The sequence below is a fragment of the Amblyomma mixtum genome, chromosome 3 (assembly GCF_055824585.1).
Source record: "Amblyomma mixtum isolate Tamu chromosome 3, ASM5582458v1, whole genome shotgun sequence".
NCBI lineage: Eukaryota > Metazoa > Arthropoda > Arachnida > Ixodida > Ixodidae > Amblyomma > Amblyomma mixtum.
Window position 1 is genome coordinate 327,264,400 of NC_143014.1, and position 20,070 is coordinate 327,284,469.

The 20,070-nt window shown below is 46.5% G+C and overlaps 1 protein-coding gene across 2 annotated transcripts in view; it reads right to left on the minus strand.

Annotated features, from left to right (window-relative positions):
* Mcad (Medium-chain acyl-CoA dehydrogenase) overlaps window positions 1–20,070 on the minus strand; it is a 51,112-nt gene that overhangs the window by 704 nt on the left and 30,338 nt on the right. For both annotated transcript variants that reach the window (XM_089584023.1, XM_089584024.1), the window contains exons 6-12: window positions 16,678–16,758; window positions 16,113–16,243; window positions 12,557–12,665; window positions 11,539–11,610; window positions 10,482–10,550; window positions 7,634–7,729; window positions 5,173–5,421 (exon numbers count right to left, since the gene is read on the minus strand). In XM_089584023.1, coding sequence (XP_089440149.1) covers window positions 5,173–5,421; window positions 7,634–7,729; window positions 10,482–10,550; window positions 11,539–11,610; window positions 12,557–12,665; window positions 16,113–16,243; window positions 16,678–16,758 — 807 coding nt within the window. The remainder of the gene's footprint in view (window positions 1–5,172; window positions 5,422–7,633; window positions 7,730–10,481; window positions 10,551–11,538; window positions 11,611–12,556; window positions 12,666–16,112; window positions 16,244–16,677; window positions 16,759–20,070) is intronic.

Below are 20,070 nucleotides of genomic sequence, written 5' to 3' on the forward strand. Positions count from 1 at the left end.
TACTGTTCGTAGGAAAGCAGTGGCTACTGCACCAGCAAGGACCTGTGTGAAGTGAAACACCGCAACAGTATGACTGGCTATGTAAAAAATAACCAATATTCTATGCAGTACTGGTAAGGAGAGATTACAAATGCATCTTGTATTGGAAGTGCCCTGCACACATGCTTCAAGAATGAATTGGTTGCTCCAAGTGTACCCAACACTAAAAAGAAAACATGCAGCTCCAAACATAGAACGAAGTTAACTGCCAATCATTAGAGCAATATATTCAAACATATTGGTGTCTTTTTCACAGTGGCAGTCTAGTTCTAACCAGTGTACAGCTAACCTGCAAATTAATAATCAGAGAGCAAAAATTGATAGCTATTTCTTGAGGGGCTAGGGCAAAAAATATTAAACTAAGGAAGAAAAAGTACACATCTGCGTGTGCAACTGCAGCAGTCTTGAATGTGCACTTCAGGAACGGGGCTGGCCCCGGCAGACTTCCCAATGTCACAGGGCAGGGAGGGGCACTGCTCCGAGACTAGCAGGCCACTTTTTTACTCCACAAACACCACCCTGAGACTGCCACTGCATGGGAACTCCAGACAAACAGGATCGTTATCACCTGCCAGACAACTGTACTTCAAGAAACTGATTAAATTCACTTTTGATTACATAATTAAAGCTCAGGCTTTATGCTAAACTCTGGACCTTAAAGTCAAGGGGGCCCAGGAGAGCCCCCCTCAAAGATTCCCGAGGTGGAATGTAAAGAAACCCCACTCAGCTTTTGACCAGCAAATGCCCGCTAAAGTACTGAGATACCATTTTGTCCCAATAGTCTTAACAGTTGACACAATAATTTAATAACCAAGGCAAACTGATGACATGTATATAAAAAATGTCTACAGTGCACTCTAGTTAATTCGAACTGTAGGTTAATTTGAGCCTACACTGGAGCCATCAATGTCAAGTGTACTAGAAAGGATCCCATTAGCTCGAGTTTGTCATAATGACAACAAATTATCAATTCCCTGCAAGTTCAAATTATCAAAAGACAATTGCATTGCACCTACGCAGTGTATCGAACTCAATAGCCCGGCTTCCCCACTGCTATTCAAACGGCAGTCGACCACCATTTACACAACGCTCTCTGCATAAGTCCGTTCAACCTCTCAATCATGTCATCATGCCACAAGCAGTCCATCGGTGGATAAAAATGTAGTATATTGTGTTTAACGTCCTGAAGTGACACGTGGACTATAAAGGACGCCGTAGTGGAGGGTTCTGGATTAATTTAGACCATCCGGGATTCTCTGTGCACTGGCATCATGCAGCAGACGAAGTTTTTGCACTCTGCCTGCATCGAAATGGAGCAACCATGGCCGGGTTTGAGCCTACGAACTTAGGATCAACAGTTCAATGCCATGCCACTGTGCCGCAATGGTGGGTAAATAAAAAATATACATGGCATTTTATTACCTTTAACTTGAAAACACAAAGACGTCAAAGCAAAAAATGTCACACCACTCGCTGTACCGTCGCAATTCACTGACAACCACTGAGTTAATTTCAGACAGTCCTTTTCACTGACTTGGCATTCTTTTCGATGGTATCCCTGGATATTCCCCAAATTCTCCAGGTGTACAAGGTTTTTCTGACAATTGCAAGGTTGGAATTTCCAGGTTGCCAGAAAACACTGGTTGGAAGATGTGCCACCCAGAACACGCCTTGTCGAGAGATTCCAACCCAGAACAGACGTGAACAGATGAAAAACGCAATGCACTGCTTGGATATGGCCTAAGACGTCTGCAATAGGTTACCAATGGCAGTTTACCCAACAACTTCCTCAGCAGCACCCCTTATGCACCTGGCTTTGAGTTTGTCCCCACTACAGTCTTTGCCAAACCCTCAAGACACAGATGCTAGCCTACACGGCAGCGCCTAACCTATAGACTTGTGGTGTGGCCTGAGCAACTGCATGCCTATGTCAGACACGCATGCAAATTGCCTGTAAAGAACGTTTATTCACACAAAGAATGCACTCTTCTCTACAACAAATCAACAAACTGCAGGGTACAGCCTTTGTCAAAAACATGCAGCCCAATGGGGTTTGCTTCTAAATAGAGGGGCATGCAAATATTGAAATCTACAAATATAAACCACATTTCAATATGAAAGAAAAATGACTTCGAATATTGAACCGAATACTGAATATCTGTTCAGTATGAAAAAAAATTTCCGGAAGAGATATTGAGTCTTCACTTAGGGGTGCAGGATGGCCCTACCTGCCTTAGATTGCAACCCCTAATTGAAGACTCGGTACAACTCCTTCCGGAAGTACACAGAATGGTCACTGTCAAACCCCTACCTAAGAACATGCACCCTACGCACCACGAAGGAAGACGCAAGGCGAGAGCCCGTGCCTTACAGGGCAAATACAAGGACTACCCCACGGCCGCTTAAGTGGATGCAGTGGAATATCTGACACCGCTCAAAGCATACGCGGTAGGTGCAGTGACCGGAACTGGTGCACCCCTAACAGCCCCAAATATATACACCACCTCCTCCAAGATGGTGGAGGAAGTGGCAATTGCATTAGCCATAGCCAACACCTCAGCTGACACTATATTCAGAGATTCAAAAGCAGCCATATGCAACTTTGCAAGGGGCTGCATCTCCCCCCCATCTCCCTCCAAATCCTCAGAAGCACCCGCCACACCCCCGCAAGGGAGATCGAGTTCTTATGGGTTCCGGCCCACTCGGGTAACCCGGGGAACGAGGCCGCCCACGATTACGCCCGAGGTTTCGTCGGTCGGGCAGTGGGCTCCTCGGACCTGAGTTTCTCGAGGGATGGCCTGAACTCGTTTCACGAAATAACACACCACTTTCGCCTCGAAAGACGCATCTTCCCTACACCGCACAAATCGCTCACGAAGGCACAGGAGACCACCTGACGTCACTTGCAAACCCATTCCCACCCCAACCCTGCGGAAATTCCGCTCATGTACCCCAGGCAATACTCCCCCATATCCCCTATGTAACAAGTGCGGTGACAGAGCCACACTAGACCATGTTCCTGTGGAACTGTCCGGGGGATACACCTCCCCTGGACCAAAATTCAGCTCCTAACTTCCGAGCAGTGGGAGGCCGTGCTGCTCAGCTCCGACCTGGAGACCCAACTCCGGGCAGTGGAGCAAGCCAACGAGGTCGACGTAACAGTGACCAAGACCTCACCTTAAACCACTTTCTGCTGGTGAATAAATGTTTGCCAATCCAATCCAAATCAGGAAAATATAGATAGGCAAACATTGCTGCCCCTACTTTTTTTTTTTGAAATCATGAATGGCCTTTGCAGCTGAAATAAACAGTCCAATATTATTGCTTGCAAGCGGAACGTGGGGAACAGCAAAGATTGCTGTTTTTATAGCCGGTTTTTCTCAGCAAGATCACTTTTTGAAGTTCACAAATTTTTTGAACTGTTCGGTTACTCGGACCATTTTTCGGGTTCTGCAGAGTCCAGAAAATTGGTCGGTTACTGTATCTGCACACCCCTACTTCTAAGCTGTGCAGAGGGGACTCTAAGTACCCCTTGAAGGTCCCAAGTTTCCAAGTGGTGAGGGCGAGAGTTCCTGTCACCTTAATGAGATTTGGAATTATGGCAATGCAAAATGTGCATCATTGCATGGCCCAGAAGCGAACCCAACGAGCTGCACATTTTTAACAAAGGCTGTAAATTCACTACACGGGATACTATGTTTGTAAGACAGAAGTGGAGAACTAGGAATAAAATGCAGGCTTTGGAGAAGAAGTGCATTCAGTACAACTCACCTTTGAAACTCAAATAAAAAAGGGTTAGCTATTTGGGCAAACTACACTTTACAGGCAGAGCTCACGCCACCACACATTATTGCGGTAAAGCCTACATAAGCTACACTAGCTGATGTGTTAATGACCGGTTAAGGGAGCACCACGAGTCACTGAATTCAGGTGGAAATGCACATCTTCCAAGTCACTGCAAAGAGTGCAGAAATTGTACTTCACTCTTTAGTAATATCAAAATTATTGGTCGCGAATGAACCCGTGCTAGAGAGGGAAGTCTGGGAAGCTTTTGAGATCAAGGTGCTAGGCAACAGGTGCATTAGGCACAACCCGGTTGCATTTCGGGCAAGAATATCAGTTTTTGGAAGGAGATCACAATTCACATGTGGCATCAGTGCCTCTGGGTCGTAACTGACAGCTTTGTCTTATCTCTCGTGTTGCGCATGGCTCATGATGATGCATGTGCACAGGAGGTCCTTACCCTGTTGGAGCATATCTTCATAACGGTTAAAATCTGTAGCACTGTACCACCATCCTTCTGTGCTTCCGCTCTCGTATACATGTTCCTTTCTTACCATTCTTTTTTTGCCACTGTAGTTTCTTGCACTCTTTTGCATCCAGTTTCTTGTGCTCTTTCGTATCCAGAACTGTCAACTCATAACAGCTGCAAAACTCCCTGTAGGTTCTATGCTTGAAAAAAAAATGAGAGGCAAAAGCCGAGGACACTATGCCATGATGACTTCCGGTCGATGTGACGTCACACCAATCTTATGGCTATATCGATACCCAGATTATACATCTTTCGGGGATATTAAGTGTTAATTACGCTTAATTACACATTTCTCCATCTAATTTGACACAAATGCAACGTTTTTCCGACCATTCTGTGGCAATTTTCACTATGCCATGATGACTTCTGGTGAATGTGACATCACACCATTCCCGTGGTTATATCGACGTCCATGCTATTTCGACACAATTTTGTCATTTTTGACTGTAATTAATAAACTAATTACTCTACAGTCATCAAACGTAGCTTTTAGTTTCATTTTTTTTCTTCCTCTATCTGAACCAACCATTGGTTTCCTCCTATCTTTTTTAGTTCCCGAGTTAACACGAGTTAAATGCTGCTAAAGGTGTGACACCCTCTGCTAACGGACAACAGTATGAGCCATTAAAGGCTTTCGCCTTAATACATGTGAAACAAAGTTTGCAGATGAGGACACCCACAGAAGGATTCAAACAAACAGCATGTGATTCCTCAAAGTAAAGTGCAAGAAAAGCTCAAATGCATCATTTTTTACAGGTGCAACATCTAGAAACAAGCAAGAAAACACTGAGTCAATGTAACGACTAGGCAAGAAGGTTAACCTGATAGATTTTGGCGTCACGCATGAGCTTCTCGACAGGATACTCGGAGTTGAACCCGTTTCCACCGAAGATCTGCACAGCATCCGTGGCACACTTGTTGGCAACGTCCGAGGCCAGTGCCTTGGCGATGGAGGCATAATAGCTATTCCTGCGGCCCTGGTCAGCCTCGAAAGCCGCCCGCATCCACGCCAGGCGCGACACCTCCACGCCTATCGCCATGTCTGCCAGCATGAACTGAACTGCTTGGTGCTGCAAAGAGAGGCCGCACGCTCTGTCCACGTGCTTTGTCCGCTTGGTGCTGCTTTCTCTCCCAGCCCCCTCTGAGCACACTTGCAGGCACACCCAATGCTGCCACAAGCAAGCTATGCCTGATGACCACACCCTTTAGATTTGCTACTTTCCTTCCAATTTTTTCTGTCTGTACTATTCAATATATATTACCATACTCGCAAAATGAACACACTTTCTGCCCCATGAGGTCCACAAAAAATTCCAGAAGAGCATTCATTACGCAAGGTAATGTAAAAAAAATTTATATGGAAACAGGCTGGTAGAATACAAACTCCATTTCATGTGCCCCACCACTGATGTTCTTAAAAAATCTGAATCATCAGGATTAAGGTGGACACAAGCACACACAATGCCACCATTAGGTGTCTGACTGCCAATAATAACGGTTTGGCCAATGGTTTGTAACAGCGCCCACATATGCCACTTTCAGCCAGTGGAGTGAGGCGGCTCTCAAAAGGTGAAGTGAAACCTGCCTGGACAGTGGTTCTAGGCAGAGCCTGAGAAAAATGACACACCTTTGTTGGTGTGGTCTTCACATGCATCATGAAGCGTTTCTGAGTCAGGACAGACACTTTTCTGGCACTTCCAAAGCATCGGAATATTTTGACACGCGCCTGTCCCCTTCTCAGCTAACAGTGACATGCGCACGCGTATGCCTGGTGGATGCTAAAATGCCTCCTGCTAGTGCACCTTCTGCACCAATGCATGTTGGATGAAAATTTTGGTGCATTCATTACATGAGGAAAAGAAAAGGAAATACACATTTTTATAGCGAAAATTGCAGTTGCATTCACTGCGCAGGTAAGTATAATATGTCTTTTTCCCACTATACTCTATGAGTCAAGCTGCATAGTTGAGTTGAAAGTCCTTTATTGGGCAAGAAAGGCATATGGCCATGAGCTGCAAAGAATAAATTAAGTTATGCCTAGGGACTCTTCCACAGGCAGGTTAGAAGCTTTCAGCACTGCAGGTATAGAGGGCACAAGTGCTGCCTATTTTCTTCGTGGCACAGGGGAGGGCTGCTGCTGCCTTTGCACAACATGAGGCCAGTACTGCCAGACCTTTAGTGGGGCTACACAAACTGGCCACAGACAGATGCAATTTGGCAGATAAATGCAGACTGTCCACAGCAGCCCACAATGTGCACTGCAGCTCATGATCTATGCACTGCGCAAGCCACAGTGCTCTACTGCCTCCGGAGAGGAAAATAGTCACAACAATGCCTGGCACTGAGCTCCATCCAGCACATGCACTGCCCGCAAGGCACATTAAGTAGAATGGGAGTGCCCAACCAGAGACATCTCCTGCCAGTTTTCTATCTCCTGCACCACTATTTACCAAATCCATATTGCAGTACTGTAATGCGGATGACCGCAAGTGTGGAGACTGGGCCCTAACGTGAGGCCAGTTCTGACAATAGTACTTTCATGCAAATAGTCTAATGCAATAAATGCTGCACTAATGCAGGAAAGGGCATTCCAATTCGCACTGGAACTAAACATGCCTAGAATACTGGACAGCATATGTTAAGTCTGCTTTTGGCCTCAGCACGACCACGCTTCTCTGGGCTGAAACACGGCAATGGAAAACACGTTTTTACACGGCAATGGAAAATTGCCACTCTCTGGTTTGTCAAATTTGCATGTTATTACAGTATTTATAGAGTTGTCATGTGTTTTGGTAATAATTGTTATCTAATTACTCTAATGGCTTTACAAAATATGTAATTCCTGATGTTTCGCGCATGTACTGTGTCTGCCCTTGTCCATATGTAATAGGGGGTGCGAGCTTGTCAAGCTGCCCGTAAGGCAGCTTTTTTCTCTCGCCCCCTCATGTCCTTTCAGTACATGAAATAAATGAAATGAAATGAAAGAGCACTGCAGTAGTGGCTGAGGCAAGCGTAGATGCACTTGTAGTCAGCAGAAAGGTGGCACATGTTTCTGCTTTTCAATACACACTGAAGAGCACAAGACTGTTACACAATATCACAATCTAGTACCTACAAATTTGCTCTGCGGTGCTCAGTCGTGCCGCCCCAGCTAACAGGCGCACAAACTAAATGTAGTTCCTCTGAAAGTGATTTTTATAAAATGCAACCTTTTGAGCTGTGGGCTTTTGGGCACCACCAGTCTGACGATAAGCGAGGCACATGAACGCTAGGACCACGCACCGCACAGATAGGCTGACCGAATGTCTTGCGCTCAAGGCTGTACTTGGTTGCTTCATCCAGGCATCTCTGGGCCACTCCCGTTGCGCCAGCAGCAACCTGGGCATCATCAAACGACACTCATCAGTTGCCACTGTTCGCTCAAGCACGAGGATGCACACAAATGCCCTAGGAATGAGTATATAACAGCTGTATCTTGCCGGTACTCACCCATGGGGAAGAAACGTGGAGGCTAACAAAGAGGGTTCAACTTAAACTGAGGACAATGCAGCGAGCTATGGAAAGAAAAATGATAGGTGTAAGGTTAAGAGACAGGAAGAAGGCAGAGTGGGTGAGGGAACAAACGCAAGTTAATGACATCCTAGGAGAAATCAAGAAGAAGAAATGGGCATCAGCAGGGCATGTAATGCGAAGGCAAGGTAAACCACTGGTCTTAAAGGGAGACTGAAGCACTTTTTTTGAAAATCAGGCTGGCAGCGGCGTCCTATAGACTTTCATGCTGTATACTGGAATATCGCATCGAAATAAGGCAAAAACAAGCGCGAATTGCCTTTTTTAGCAGAAATATGCGGCCTGTGCCGCGGGGCAGACCGTGCGGCGCGCCGCCGCCCGTGATTGGTCAAGAGAGGTCTTGACGACACTTTGAGGACTGGAGAAGCTGCCGATGCGGATCCGCCGCTGCGTTGAGTGCAGATCGCAGCTTTGCGTGGTGTTGTAAAAGCGAATATGGCGACTATTTTTTTACTGACCTCCAAAGAAAAGGATACTACAGTTTGTTTATTCCACGTATCACCTGAAACCAAAATGCAGACCATGCGTAGAAGGTGCCAGTACAACCTCGGCTCGAATTCTCGGAAAGGAAAGGGTGCGAACAATACTCAAGTCAATTACCACCACTGGACGCCTCCTGGCTCGCCCGGAAGAGCGTCATCCTAAAGAAAAGGCCCAAAGCGCTGTGCAGAAAAAATACTGTTCTCAGTAACCGGCGTTGTAGGTTGGGGCAAGAAAGTATTTCAAGGAAACGATGAAGCAGCACAAAGTTGATGTCAAAATGAGCGAAGCGCAGTGGCCAAGCACTGCGAGGCATGTGACCACGGGATAGTGTCACAATCATTGTGCACTCGAAACCAAGCCAAATACGTGCACAAGGCTGCTGCTTCACTCGTAGTGCATTCAGCAGATGCCAGAAAATATTAATCGCTTCCTAGGAACCGTTCGCCCTTCCTAGATTTGCAGTTTAGGTTCAGTGAAGTGGTGGCCGACTATACGTGTGTTTATAGCCACGCTAGCTGCAACTCGCCCGCTGCCACAACTTGATGAAGATACCGAATAAGGTTGCGAAACATGGTGTTTTGTAAAAACTTGTTTGGCATTCATTTCTCTCTTAAATTTGCATCCAAAATCAGAACGTTGAACGCTTTCATTTTAATCGCTTAGCTACGATTAAACGAGATGCCGCATATGAAGAGCTTCGATGCTTGCTTGCTTTGCTTTATTGTGCTTTGCTTTGCTTGCTTGGACACGTCGAACCCAGTATAAAATCACTAACCGAGCCTTGCTGAGCACGCCTCAGGTGGTCTGGCCATCACCTAAGCCGAGGAGAGCGACATATGCTTGAGCCTCTATAAGGTTTCTGCAGGGGCTAAGTGAGCATGTTTCTACTTATAGAAGAGGCGCTTCTTTGAAATGGGGACACGCCTCTCATGCGCGAGAAAATCGAAGGAACTGTGTCATGGTTCAGCCACGCCTTTTCGACAGAAATCTCCAGAGATCACATTAGGGACAAGCCCTGCATGTAGCCGCACTTACAAAAGTGCTTCGAGCAGAGTACGCTTGCTTTGGTCGGCTTGAATTCGTCACAGCAGCGAGCGCTTGCGCTGCGAGCTTATGGCGGAAAACAGTGGAAGACGACACAGTCGCGGCCGTGGTTGTTCATGGACACGACCGCAGAGTAGTACCTCGTGTTGAACATGATTCTTAAGGTCGCTGACACACTTTGTACATCACAATGCACACAGTACGAGGAACAACGTATGCAGCACGAGAAACAAGGCGTGCTGAAAGCTCGCTCGGGTGCGCCGAAGTATCCCCGGCTCCTCAACGTGATGTCACGTTGGCCGACAGGGACGAGGTTTTCCTTTCCGCTGTTCTCCTCTCCTGCGCTCGCGCGGGGCACGGGAGATTTAAACGTCGCGCTTTCAATTGGTGATTGCGGCACTGTTTTAGCCAAAATTGAAAAAATAATTTCACAGGCATGATCAGCAATGACACTACTTCAAAATCCTAAAAAATTGGCCGATTCGAAAACCGCCTCAGTATCCCTTTAAGTGTAACAGAGTGGATTCCAAGAGAAGGCAAGCGTAGAGCAGGGGGTGGCAGGAAGTTAGGAGGGCAGATGAGATTACAAAGTTCACAGGATAAGATAAGGTGGCTGCAGCTGGCACAGGGCCAGGTTAATTAGTATGGAAGAGGCCTTTGTTCTGCAGGGGGCGTAGTTATGATGATGATGATGATGATGCGGCATATGCAGCATCATCATCATAACTACGCCCACTGACGACGTCTGTCCATACTGGAACTTCCCCACCATGGGGACATGCAGCACATTGGCCTGTAATGTAACCCAGTCAGCTCCCTAAGCCTGCAATTGCCACAACTGCTGCAAAGGGGGCCCTGAGAAGAGTCAGCTTCTGCCCAGCACCATGTTCACAGGAGATGCCTCAAACAGCCTTCCAAACATACGACACCTGCTCCTGCGTGAGCAGTGAAAAGACTTGAACACTAAACAGCTCGCGTGCCACAAGCATGCCTGACCTGTGCAACCGGAGAAGTCAAAAACAGCCGCACTCACGGGTGCCCTGGTGCGGTCAAAGGTCCCCATGGCCACCTTGAAGCCATCCCCTTCCTTCATGAGGACATTCTGGAAGAAAACAAACCGCACACAAAATGCCTTGATGCAATGCAACACTTGGGAGCCCTTGATACGACCAGCCCACAGAAAAGTGAGAAATGCACAGGTTGCCCATTTCATAACCTAAGAAGGCTACTATCGGAGGATGTAGCGTGACAAAAGTTTTGGAAACAGAAACCACCCCAGATATAGGACAAACACTAAGAACCCCATATGACAGTGCTGACTGATATCAGGCAAGTGCTGATTTTTTTTAAATTAGCAGCAACATTTCATCTCTGCATGAGCCAGACAAGACGGGGATGTGTTCACGGCACACACTCTGACAGGAAAAAAGGCGGCAGAAAAAAAAAATGCAAAAGTACAGCATATGCACTATTGTCTTTCAAGTCTCATATGCAGCTAACAGCTGCACTCCGGTGAGTCTTCACTCACCGGAGTGCAGACTCCAACCAAAATTCACTCTGGTGAATTTTGGTTGGAAAGTAAGGAAAATGGTTATAAGACCAGTGTCCCCCTTTTAATAAACAAGTCTAGTGCACAGATGTGGTGGTTAGCTTTGTCATAGCAAAATACTATGGTCATGTGGGCAGCACGGGATGGTAAAGAATCAAACAAAAGCCCACCTGCGCTCCCTCGCAGGGGAGCCAATCTTAATGTCTACGCCACCGATGGCACCAAAAATCTCAAATTAATTAATCGGAAAAGCACAAGGGGAAATCAGATAGCGCTCATCATCGACAGTAACACAAAAGTGTAATCGCCATTTTCTTTTCACAGAGCTTCTGCCTTTAGCCCACCACTCACTTGCCCGACATTGAGAGCAACTGTGAACAGGTCAGAACATGCAAAGCACTCTGCCAGTACACTCCAAGACTGGTCGTACTGATCTGGTGCACATGAAAAACATGGCTTTACACCACAGTCTTGGCCCTTTGGCACTGCACGTCATCAGCCCCAAAAGACTCAATCCCCTCATATCTGAAAGCAGACCCACCTCTTCGGGGACGAGCACGTCTTCGAAGGTGACGCCACGAGTGTCCGATGCCCTCTGGCCCATGTTCCACTCCTAGCAGGCAGGAAGGAGTCACTTCATTACACAGCTGCACATCTCACACCCGCTACGCCATGCAACAATGCAGCAAGTGAGCAGCACACTATCGCCATGCTTCTGCTACTACCGTGTGAGAATGTTTCCGCAAGTTAACCGAGTACAGCCACAACAACAAAAAAGTAGAAACTCTGCAGATCAATCGGGGTTAAAGTGAAGGTACAGATGAGCCACAAAGATCCGAGTGAAATGAGATGGGAAGAGATCTTCATAAAATCAGACCGATGCTCAAGAAATCGCATCCTGTCCCAAGTGAATGAGCCTCCTTGACAGCTCACTGCTGAATCAGAGGCTGAGCTTCGCTGTTGTGCTCAGGCACACACGCACAGAAAGTCCACTCTCAGGGGACCTCTCGCCATTCAGGCAATACAACCGACTGGGTACAAGCTGGAGGAATGCTCTAATGCCTTTGTGACTGAATAAGTCAGGCTAGACGGCTAGTGTCCAAAGATACAATAGCGCAACAAAGCTTAAAGCCTTCAGGCCTCAGTTTATACCACTGGAAAAACTGCAACACGAACTTAATCAACAAAAAGAAGGCACAATGGCCCAGTTTATATTTCATTACAGAGCTCACAACAGCCAGCATTTTAGCCCCAGGGAGCACAATCAGCAAATATATGGCAGCATACAGCAAACAGAGAATACAATTTCCTTAACAACTGCTGCCACCTACACAGTACAATACAGTAATGTTGGCAATACAATTTTCACTACCCTTTTGCTACATGTGGCCTCTGGACTCAAGAATTTGGAACAGAATGCCTCTGATCCCCTACTGCATTTCCCCGACAGCAAGCACTGTGATCATTCTGCGTAGTTCTTCCCACTTTTCCAAATCGCCAAACTCGCCAATATTTCCAGGTTTTCCCCCTGGGCAGGCACCCAGCTCAAACAGGCTTGCCTTTCGTCCAGGAGTGACCCCAGGTGTGTCGCGCTCCACAATGAACGCTGTGAAGGCCTTTGAGGTTGGGCACTTGGGGTCTGGATTGGAACGCGCCAGCACAAAGTACCTGCACGCCAAACACAACAACGCTGCACATCGACGGGGGCGAGAGGAGCAAACGGGCACAGACCACCCGGCTATTCTAAGCGCTATATGTCCTGTGGCGCTGTTGGCAAATGCAAGATAAAGCATGAGCTGTAGCGCTAACGCTTGCCACACCACCGCTAGTCACCAGTGTAGTGAGGGAAAGCCTGCCGCCTGCATCCAAGCGGGCACAGCTTGGTGCTCGGATGTTTGATATATCCATTTTATGGCAACCACATTCAATATATAAAGTAAGAAATGCCCGTGTTAAAAATATTTAGGGAGAGTTCTATATAGTAATATCTGTGTTTGTCACAATGAGGTTTGACTGTACCACTCAATAAACTAATGCATTAAGGTATTTAAAGGAGCCCTGCCCGGAGCAACAGCACGTGCACAGGATTCTAATTGCAGTAGACTCTCAATAATTAAAACTTGGATAATTAGTAATTTCCACTAATTCAAATAATTTTCAAAATTGCGGTTGGCTGGCTATGTTTTCAATGCATTTTAAAGACACTAACTGGTACCGCGATTTATCCTTAATTCGGTAAATTCAAACTCAGACAGGGCCTATGCTCCCAGCACACGAAAGAGCGGCAAATAAGGTTGGATGTGTCAGGTTTCTCTATTAGTCCACGATGATTGCAGCTGTTGGCCACGCTTCAGCGACCTAAAGCCAAGCCAAGCCGCAAGGCAGTTCGAACACTAATTAGCACAGCGCTGGTATTTTCTTCCTTTCTAAAAGCCTTCTCGTCATCTGCGCACAAATATGCGTTCCCTCTCTTCCGTCCACATGGTCCTGCGTGTCGACAATGAGCACTAATCATGAGCTGCTCATTGTGTAGTGAAGGCTCCACTGCTACTGTGCCGCACTTGTGAAGGAGGCCACGGAAGACCTTGCTATTCTGGAGCAGTCCTGCTTTGATATTCCTGACAGTGGGCAGGCAGTACACCACAAATGAGTTACAAAAAATTGTAATTGCCACCCAGTTTTCTCTTAAAACCAGACGACCACCGCCTATTTTTGCATCACTTAAATTTGCTGTGGTGTAAAACTGTTTCTGATAGTTTTTTTTTTTTTTTTGTAGCCATTCAACTATTCGACCTTTGGATAATTCGGACCTTTTTTCCAGTCCCTTAAGGTCTTAATGTGCTTTTACTCTATCGGGAAACCAGCATATTATTCATAAATTTTTTTCAACCACACTTGAGCAAACATATACTTTATGTTGTGTTGAAGCTTTTAGCTACAAACAAATACACATTCAAAATATGCCTGGAAGCCAACATTCATCAAGGCAAGCACAGGGGAATGCTTTTTTTTTTGTGGTGTTCATCAATGTGAAGTTAATAGTGTAATTATTTTATCGCTGAGAGATAACTGATTAGAAACAACAAGAAAAACCAACCACTTTGCACTGGTGGGATCCAAACCCACGTCCTCTGAGTTTTGGGTCCAGTGCTCTACCAATTGAGCTACGGTGATGGCTGCCCAATCTTCTGCTTTCAGGGGTATTCACGTTGCACGCAACCTAACCTTGACAGTGTTCACCAGCACCACCCTCATCCATAGCAGCATATGTAGTACGTCCTGCATATTACTGCAAGTGTCACATAGGAACGTGACCTAGCAGTGAGCACAGAAGCTCGCAAGAACCCTCTTATGCTGAGAGACTGCCATAACTGAGGCCCTCGTTTTTTTTCCCTTCTGCTTTCTAATCAATTACCTTTCAGCCATGAAATAATTACACTGTTAATTTTTTACTCACAAACACCACACACACAAAAAAAAAACATTCACCTGTGCTTGTCTTGGTTTCGATGTGGCTTCCTTCATTCGTACGTCAAAACGAGCCACACATTTCCCCACCCTCGTCTGCTGATTTGTATGCATAGACATCCATAAAGCAAACTGCATTCAGTTTTGGTTCATATTAATGTGCACTTCAGGTAAATCAAACTTCTGGTTATTCAAAAATAAACGTCTGGTCCCCTGAAGTTTGAATTCATGAGAGTCTACTGTATATGTGACATTTTCTTCTACCAGCCATGGTCCTCACACAGCTCCTTTCGCAGACTGTCACTATTAAATTTTGATAGTTCACAAGCAGGTTATCCATATCCTAAAAGTGCCCTCAAGTTTTTTTATTGCAGGCAATGCCCATTGCAACAGTCAGAATCAAAAAAGCCTTAAGCATTCATCATTATGCAAATCTGACCTCTTGTGTTGCACTGCTCCGAAGACTATTGTCACCAACTCCAGTCACTTCTAACCGGAATTTTCAAATATAGTCCTGCTGCTAGACAAAATCAAGTGCACTGATTTAACAAGGTGAAAGTGGGACTGGCTGGTGTGTGCCCTACAAGTGAAAACAGGTTTATGGTTTGGTTTAGGGGATACAATGTCCCAAAGCGACAGAGGCTATGACGGATGCCGTAATGGAGGGCTCTGGAAATTTCGACCACCTGGGGTTCTGTAATGTGCACTGACATCGCACAGTACACGGGCCTCTAGCGTTTCACCTCTATCATCTTTTGGGTCAGCAGCTGAGCACCATAACCACTGAGCCACCGCGCCAGCTCTACAGGTAAAAATAGGCTTGCGAAGGACGAAACAGAAGAAGGGAAACACGGCAATGCCTTAATTTCCTTGTATGACTGATATGTATTTAAGCCATGAGCGTGCAATAAAATAGAGTACAGCTCCATGTTGTGTCCCTTCTGCTCCATCGTGTCTGAACACTGCATTCCTCTGTCGAAGTACAGTGATAAATATCAATACGATATCAATACGATCAATATCAGTACATTACGTTTTGTCCGAGCACAAATATCGTTAATGTGACGCCTTGATAAAACACCTTCCGACGGTGGCCAAAAGCTTTACTACATGAGGACAGCCCACCGTGTCTCTTGCACTTTACAAAACAGTGTTTTACCCATGCATCGTCGTGTCATTATTGTCACCAGATGAGCCAAATCCACCGCAGAAAAAAGGCTTCTCCAAAAAATCTCTAATTATTCCTGCATTATGGAGCACACAACTGCCATGCAGTGGTGTGTTCCTGATCGCGACCCTCCACTCCCAGCTAACAAAGAAAGCCGCAGCTTGCCGTGCTTGCCAGATGGTCTTCGTTCCAAGTTAGGAATACTGTGCAGAATGAATAACATGCACTATCTGTGGGAGGAGACTCTTCTCACTCCATACACAGCACAAGAGGAAACACCCAAAGCAGCAACTGCCGCAATGAAGTGGCCAGGTGTGCATGCCCAATTGCACTGCTCCAGCACAGGTACTCAATCTGGCCAAGAGTAAGTGCACAGCCCAGCATGCAATAAGACTCCGCAGAAAGCAAAAGTGGCTTGGTGCCTCTTCGCCAAATGATCCAGCTGCACACACAGCACCCCGGCAGTGGCCCCTGCTCACCAGTTTGCGACACCACCATTGGTGATCCACATCTTTTGGCCATTGAGGACCCACTTGTCACCCTTTTTCTCCGCCCGCGTCTTGATGCCAGCCACGTCGGAGCCTGCACCAGGCTCAGTCACGCAGTAGGCCTGGGAACCAACACACAAGCAGTACGGGTCACTCAAATGGCCTTACCACATCTGGATTGCAATACCCCGCAGACTGGTTCACCTCAGGCATAGCCAGAGCTGGCAGTGCTGTGTTTAGTGATCTTAAGAAAGTGAAATGACACACCGCAGCAGCTCAGTGGCTTTTACATTTGGCTGCCGATTCTAAGGTCGCAGGTTTACTTCCAGCTGCAGGCAGCTGTATTTCAATGGAGGCAAAATACAAAAATGCGCATGTGCTGTCCAATGCCAGTACACATTAAAGAATCCCAGGTGGTTTAAATCAACTGCGGTCCTCCACTACAGCGTCCCTCATAACCTCATAACACCACCATTTACAATTTAAGACAGTGAAACAGAAGCACCGACAAGAGGCAGCGATGTACGTCCGAGAAAAGCCACAACGGAGTACTCACAGCAAGCAGCGGTTCTTCTATGAGACGGCCAAGGTACTTCTTCTTCTGCTCTTCATTTCCGGCGAGAATGACAGGCGTTTGCTGAACAAGGTCAAAGATGAATGAAAGGAAGCATGTCACCATGACAACATTACTGAGCTGTCTTCACAGTTTACAAATGAAGAACACTGAACACGGACACGGCCAGCTATTTAACAAAGAAAGGCCAAGTTTGCAGCAAAACATTAAGATTTCATTAGTGCTTAATAAACAGCCTCAGCTGCAGGAGCCCCAAGTGGCAAAACAGACTAACACCCAATATTTACTCCACTCAAGCAGCCATTGCAAAAAGCCTCCTTAGGTGAACAATAATAAAACTAACGCTGCAACAGTCTGTTTTGATTCTGCCAAATGCCAGATTGAATTCCATGAACAGAAAGCAATTTCCTTACTGCAAAAATACCATTTCATTAGTTACTACGGCTCTACAAGTAAGCTGTACCACAAGCCATCGCAGAGATACACAGCTCAAATGGTAGCATAACTTTTATGATGGCATTTCTGTTCACTCGGAAGCAGCTATGCGCAGTAGACTTTTTTTCTTTTTTCTACCAAGTCTGTTCAGCGGACTACCATGTCTATACCTGCAAGCTTGCCCGATTGGTGCGTGAAGAGTGCAGAAGCACTGACCGAGTAAGTCTGCTACCAGAAAGAATTGGACCACAACAAGCAAAGTCAACTGTTTTGCTACCACGAGTAATGATTTTGCTTTCCACCAGGAGTGAAAATGACAAAACTGTGGCCACCAAGGGCTGCCAAATGATAAAGACGGCCGCATATGCTACAGATGGAGTCTGAAGCTGCAAGCTTTTGATGCATCGTGAACCTTGACGGCGCGGTCACTCATGCCTGCTGCTCCAATTTTCCTGCCAGTGCATGTAGCGAGCCTTAACCAAACGTTTCTATAATTGAGAAGGAGGGGGGGGGGGAAGGCCAGACAAGCTGCAGTGCTCGGCATGACCGGCAGTGCACAGATGCTTTCTTTCCAGCATCAGCACAACGCTGTGCAGACCATTACGCTGCTTCACTCACAAAGAGGCCATCCCTGAGGCTTAATGCCCACATATATACTCTTTCCAATCGCACCCGTGAAGTAGCACAGTGCTACCTTTGTAAAGTGCATGGAATTCACTACCACAAGGATGAAACTGTGCCCCTTCCTGCACTTCACTGATGCCTTCAGCGGCTAAGGTTTTTATTAAGGAGCAGCTCATTACACCCAAGATGGCTGCCAAAGAGGGCTTTTGGGTGAAGTAAATACAGATGCATCACGCAACAGCTCCAACAATTCAGAGAAGGTCACGCTTAATGTGGTGCTGCCTAAATGGCCATGTAACCCCCATCTTGCTCCACCAGAAATTCATAATGTGCCAAGCCTACATGCCAACCTCTTTGGTTGAAGCAGAGCAAAGTATGTGCGCAGGCAGGGTGAACTTTTGTGAAAGTCGCAAAGTGACCCCACATTTTCTTCGCAGCTCCATTAGCAGCCCATATCTCGCACTTGCCCCAATGCCCCTGGTGTAACAACACTGCATGGGGGATGATGGGCAGGCTCCCCTAGGCTGCTGCTTGAGCATGCAATGGCCAGAAGCGGCTGCCAGGAAAATTCACCCCCGTCACAAGGAGCACGCAAGCGTGAAAGATGCACCCAGCACATGCAACACCAAACCTGCACCGTGCAGCAATGGTCCGTGGAGGAAAACTGCGCAAGGCCCAATGGCAACAGCCAACCACAAACAGAGTCACACAGCATGTCCTTTCAATTATGTCTCCCAACAGTACCTAACTCAAGGGGGACACCATAAGCTTTTCTCCATTTTAATTTCGCCTCTACCAAGAAATACTGTTCTTTCATGAAATTTCCATAAGTTTCATAAACTCACACCCTGCGAAACGATTACCACGACAATCTCCTGCCAATAATTCCTGTTCCCACTTTCCATGTGTATGCCCATTTCGGCTGCTGCGCACCAAGGACAACTCAAGATGGAGCCTCATCTCTGTGAAGCCCAACAAGCTCTGAAACTTCTATATGTGCAAAGCCGAAAATCACTGCTGCAGGCTGACACACAGATGGGTGTGGCTAGATGCCAGAGCTGCAGGCAAGGCACGGTGCAAACCAAATGGGCAGGGCACGCAACTTCGTGCAAAGAATCCAGCACTCGTCCCCCTCACTTATGCCAAGCCCTTGTGGCTCTCTTGCGATCAGGAGTGTGGGCCCAACTGCCACAATTAATGCAGGTACCTTAGAAAAAAAACCTGTGCCCCTCGCATCACATTCCTCAAACTGGAAAAGAAACGTCGCTCCCACCCCTTTGTGTTTCAACATCTGCGTACAGGCTGTGTCAGCACAATTTCAAAGTGATGCTGCACAGAAAACTTTTTCCCGGTTAAATGGTATAATTTTACTTAAGAATTCCCACGCCCACCTCCTCTCCAATGAGCTACACGGTGAGTGAGCTCAAGTATGTGGTCATAGAACCTGATGGACCCAGCATGCACTGCTCTCATAATGGAATGGAGCTGCATAGCTACACCTGCCACTTCACTCTGGAGGAGGGTGGATAGTCTCGGACTTTCTTCTTTTTGTAATCCTCAACTCAAGCATAATCCTGGTGCTGTGCACCATAGTAGAACTGGCTCTGGCTTAAAACACATATCCCTACAACCGCAACCCTCGTGTTACAGTAGAGAAAGACTAAAAACTCTTCCAAGTACTGGTCTCACATGCTTACTGTCACAACTTATGCACTGCAGATATTTTGGTTTAAAAAACACTCCAAAACGACATAGTAACTCCCCGTCCCAAACATTTCTTCACACATTCGTAAGTCGCTATGCACAGTAAAAGTGCCAATTTCTGCTGCGAACATGTTTGCCTAAGTGCAGTTCTAAGTCCTAAGCGCAGTTCTAAGTTAAATTCTCAGGAAGCTCATTTGTCACTATCCTCAACATCAGCAACAGTCCATTTACATCCACTGCAGGACAAAGCACTCTCCCATATCTCTCTAATTAATCCTGTCCTGTGTCAACTATGCCCACCTTATCCCTGCAAACTTCATCTTATCTGCCTACCTGACTCTGCCACTCCCTGCTATGTCTGCCTTCTCTTCAAATCTACTCCATTACCCTAAGGGACCACTGGTCATCTGCTCTCTGCCCTTGCCCATGCCCATTCCTTCTTGATTTCAACAAGGACATCAATAACTCATGTTTGCGCCCTCATCCATGCTGCTCTCTTCTTGTCTATTAATGCTACACTTATCGTCTTCTTTTCTACAGCTCACTGCATTGTCCTCAACATGCACAACACACACATACATTTATGACAATTGTGACTTTCACTGTTTATTA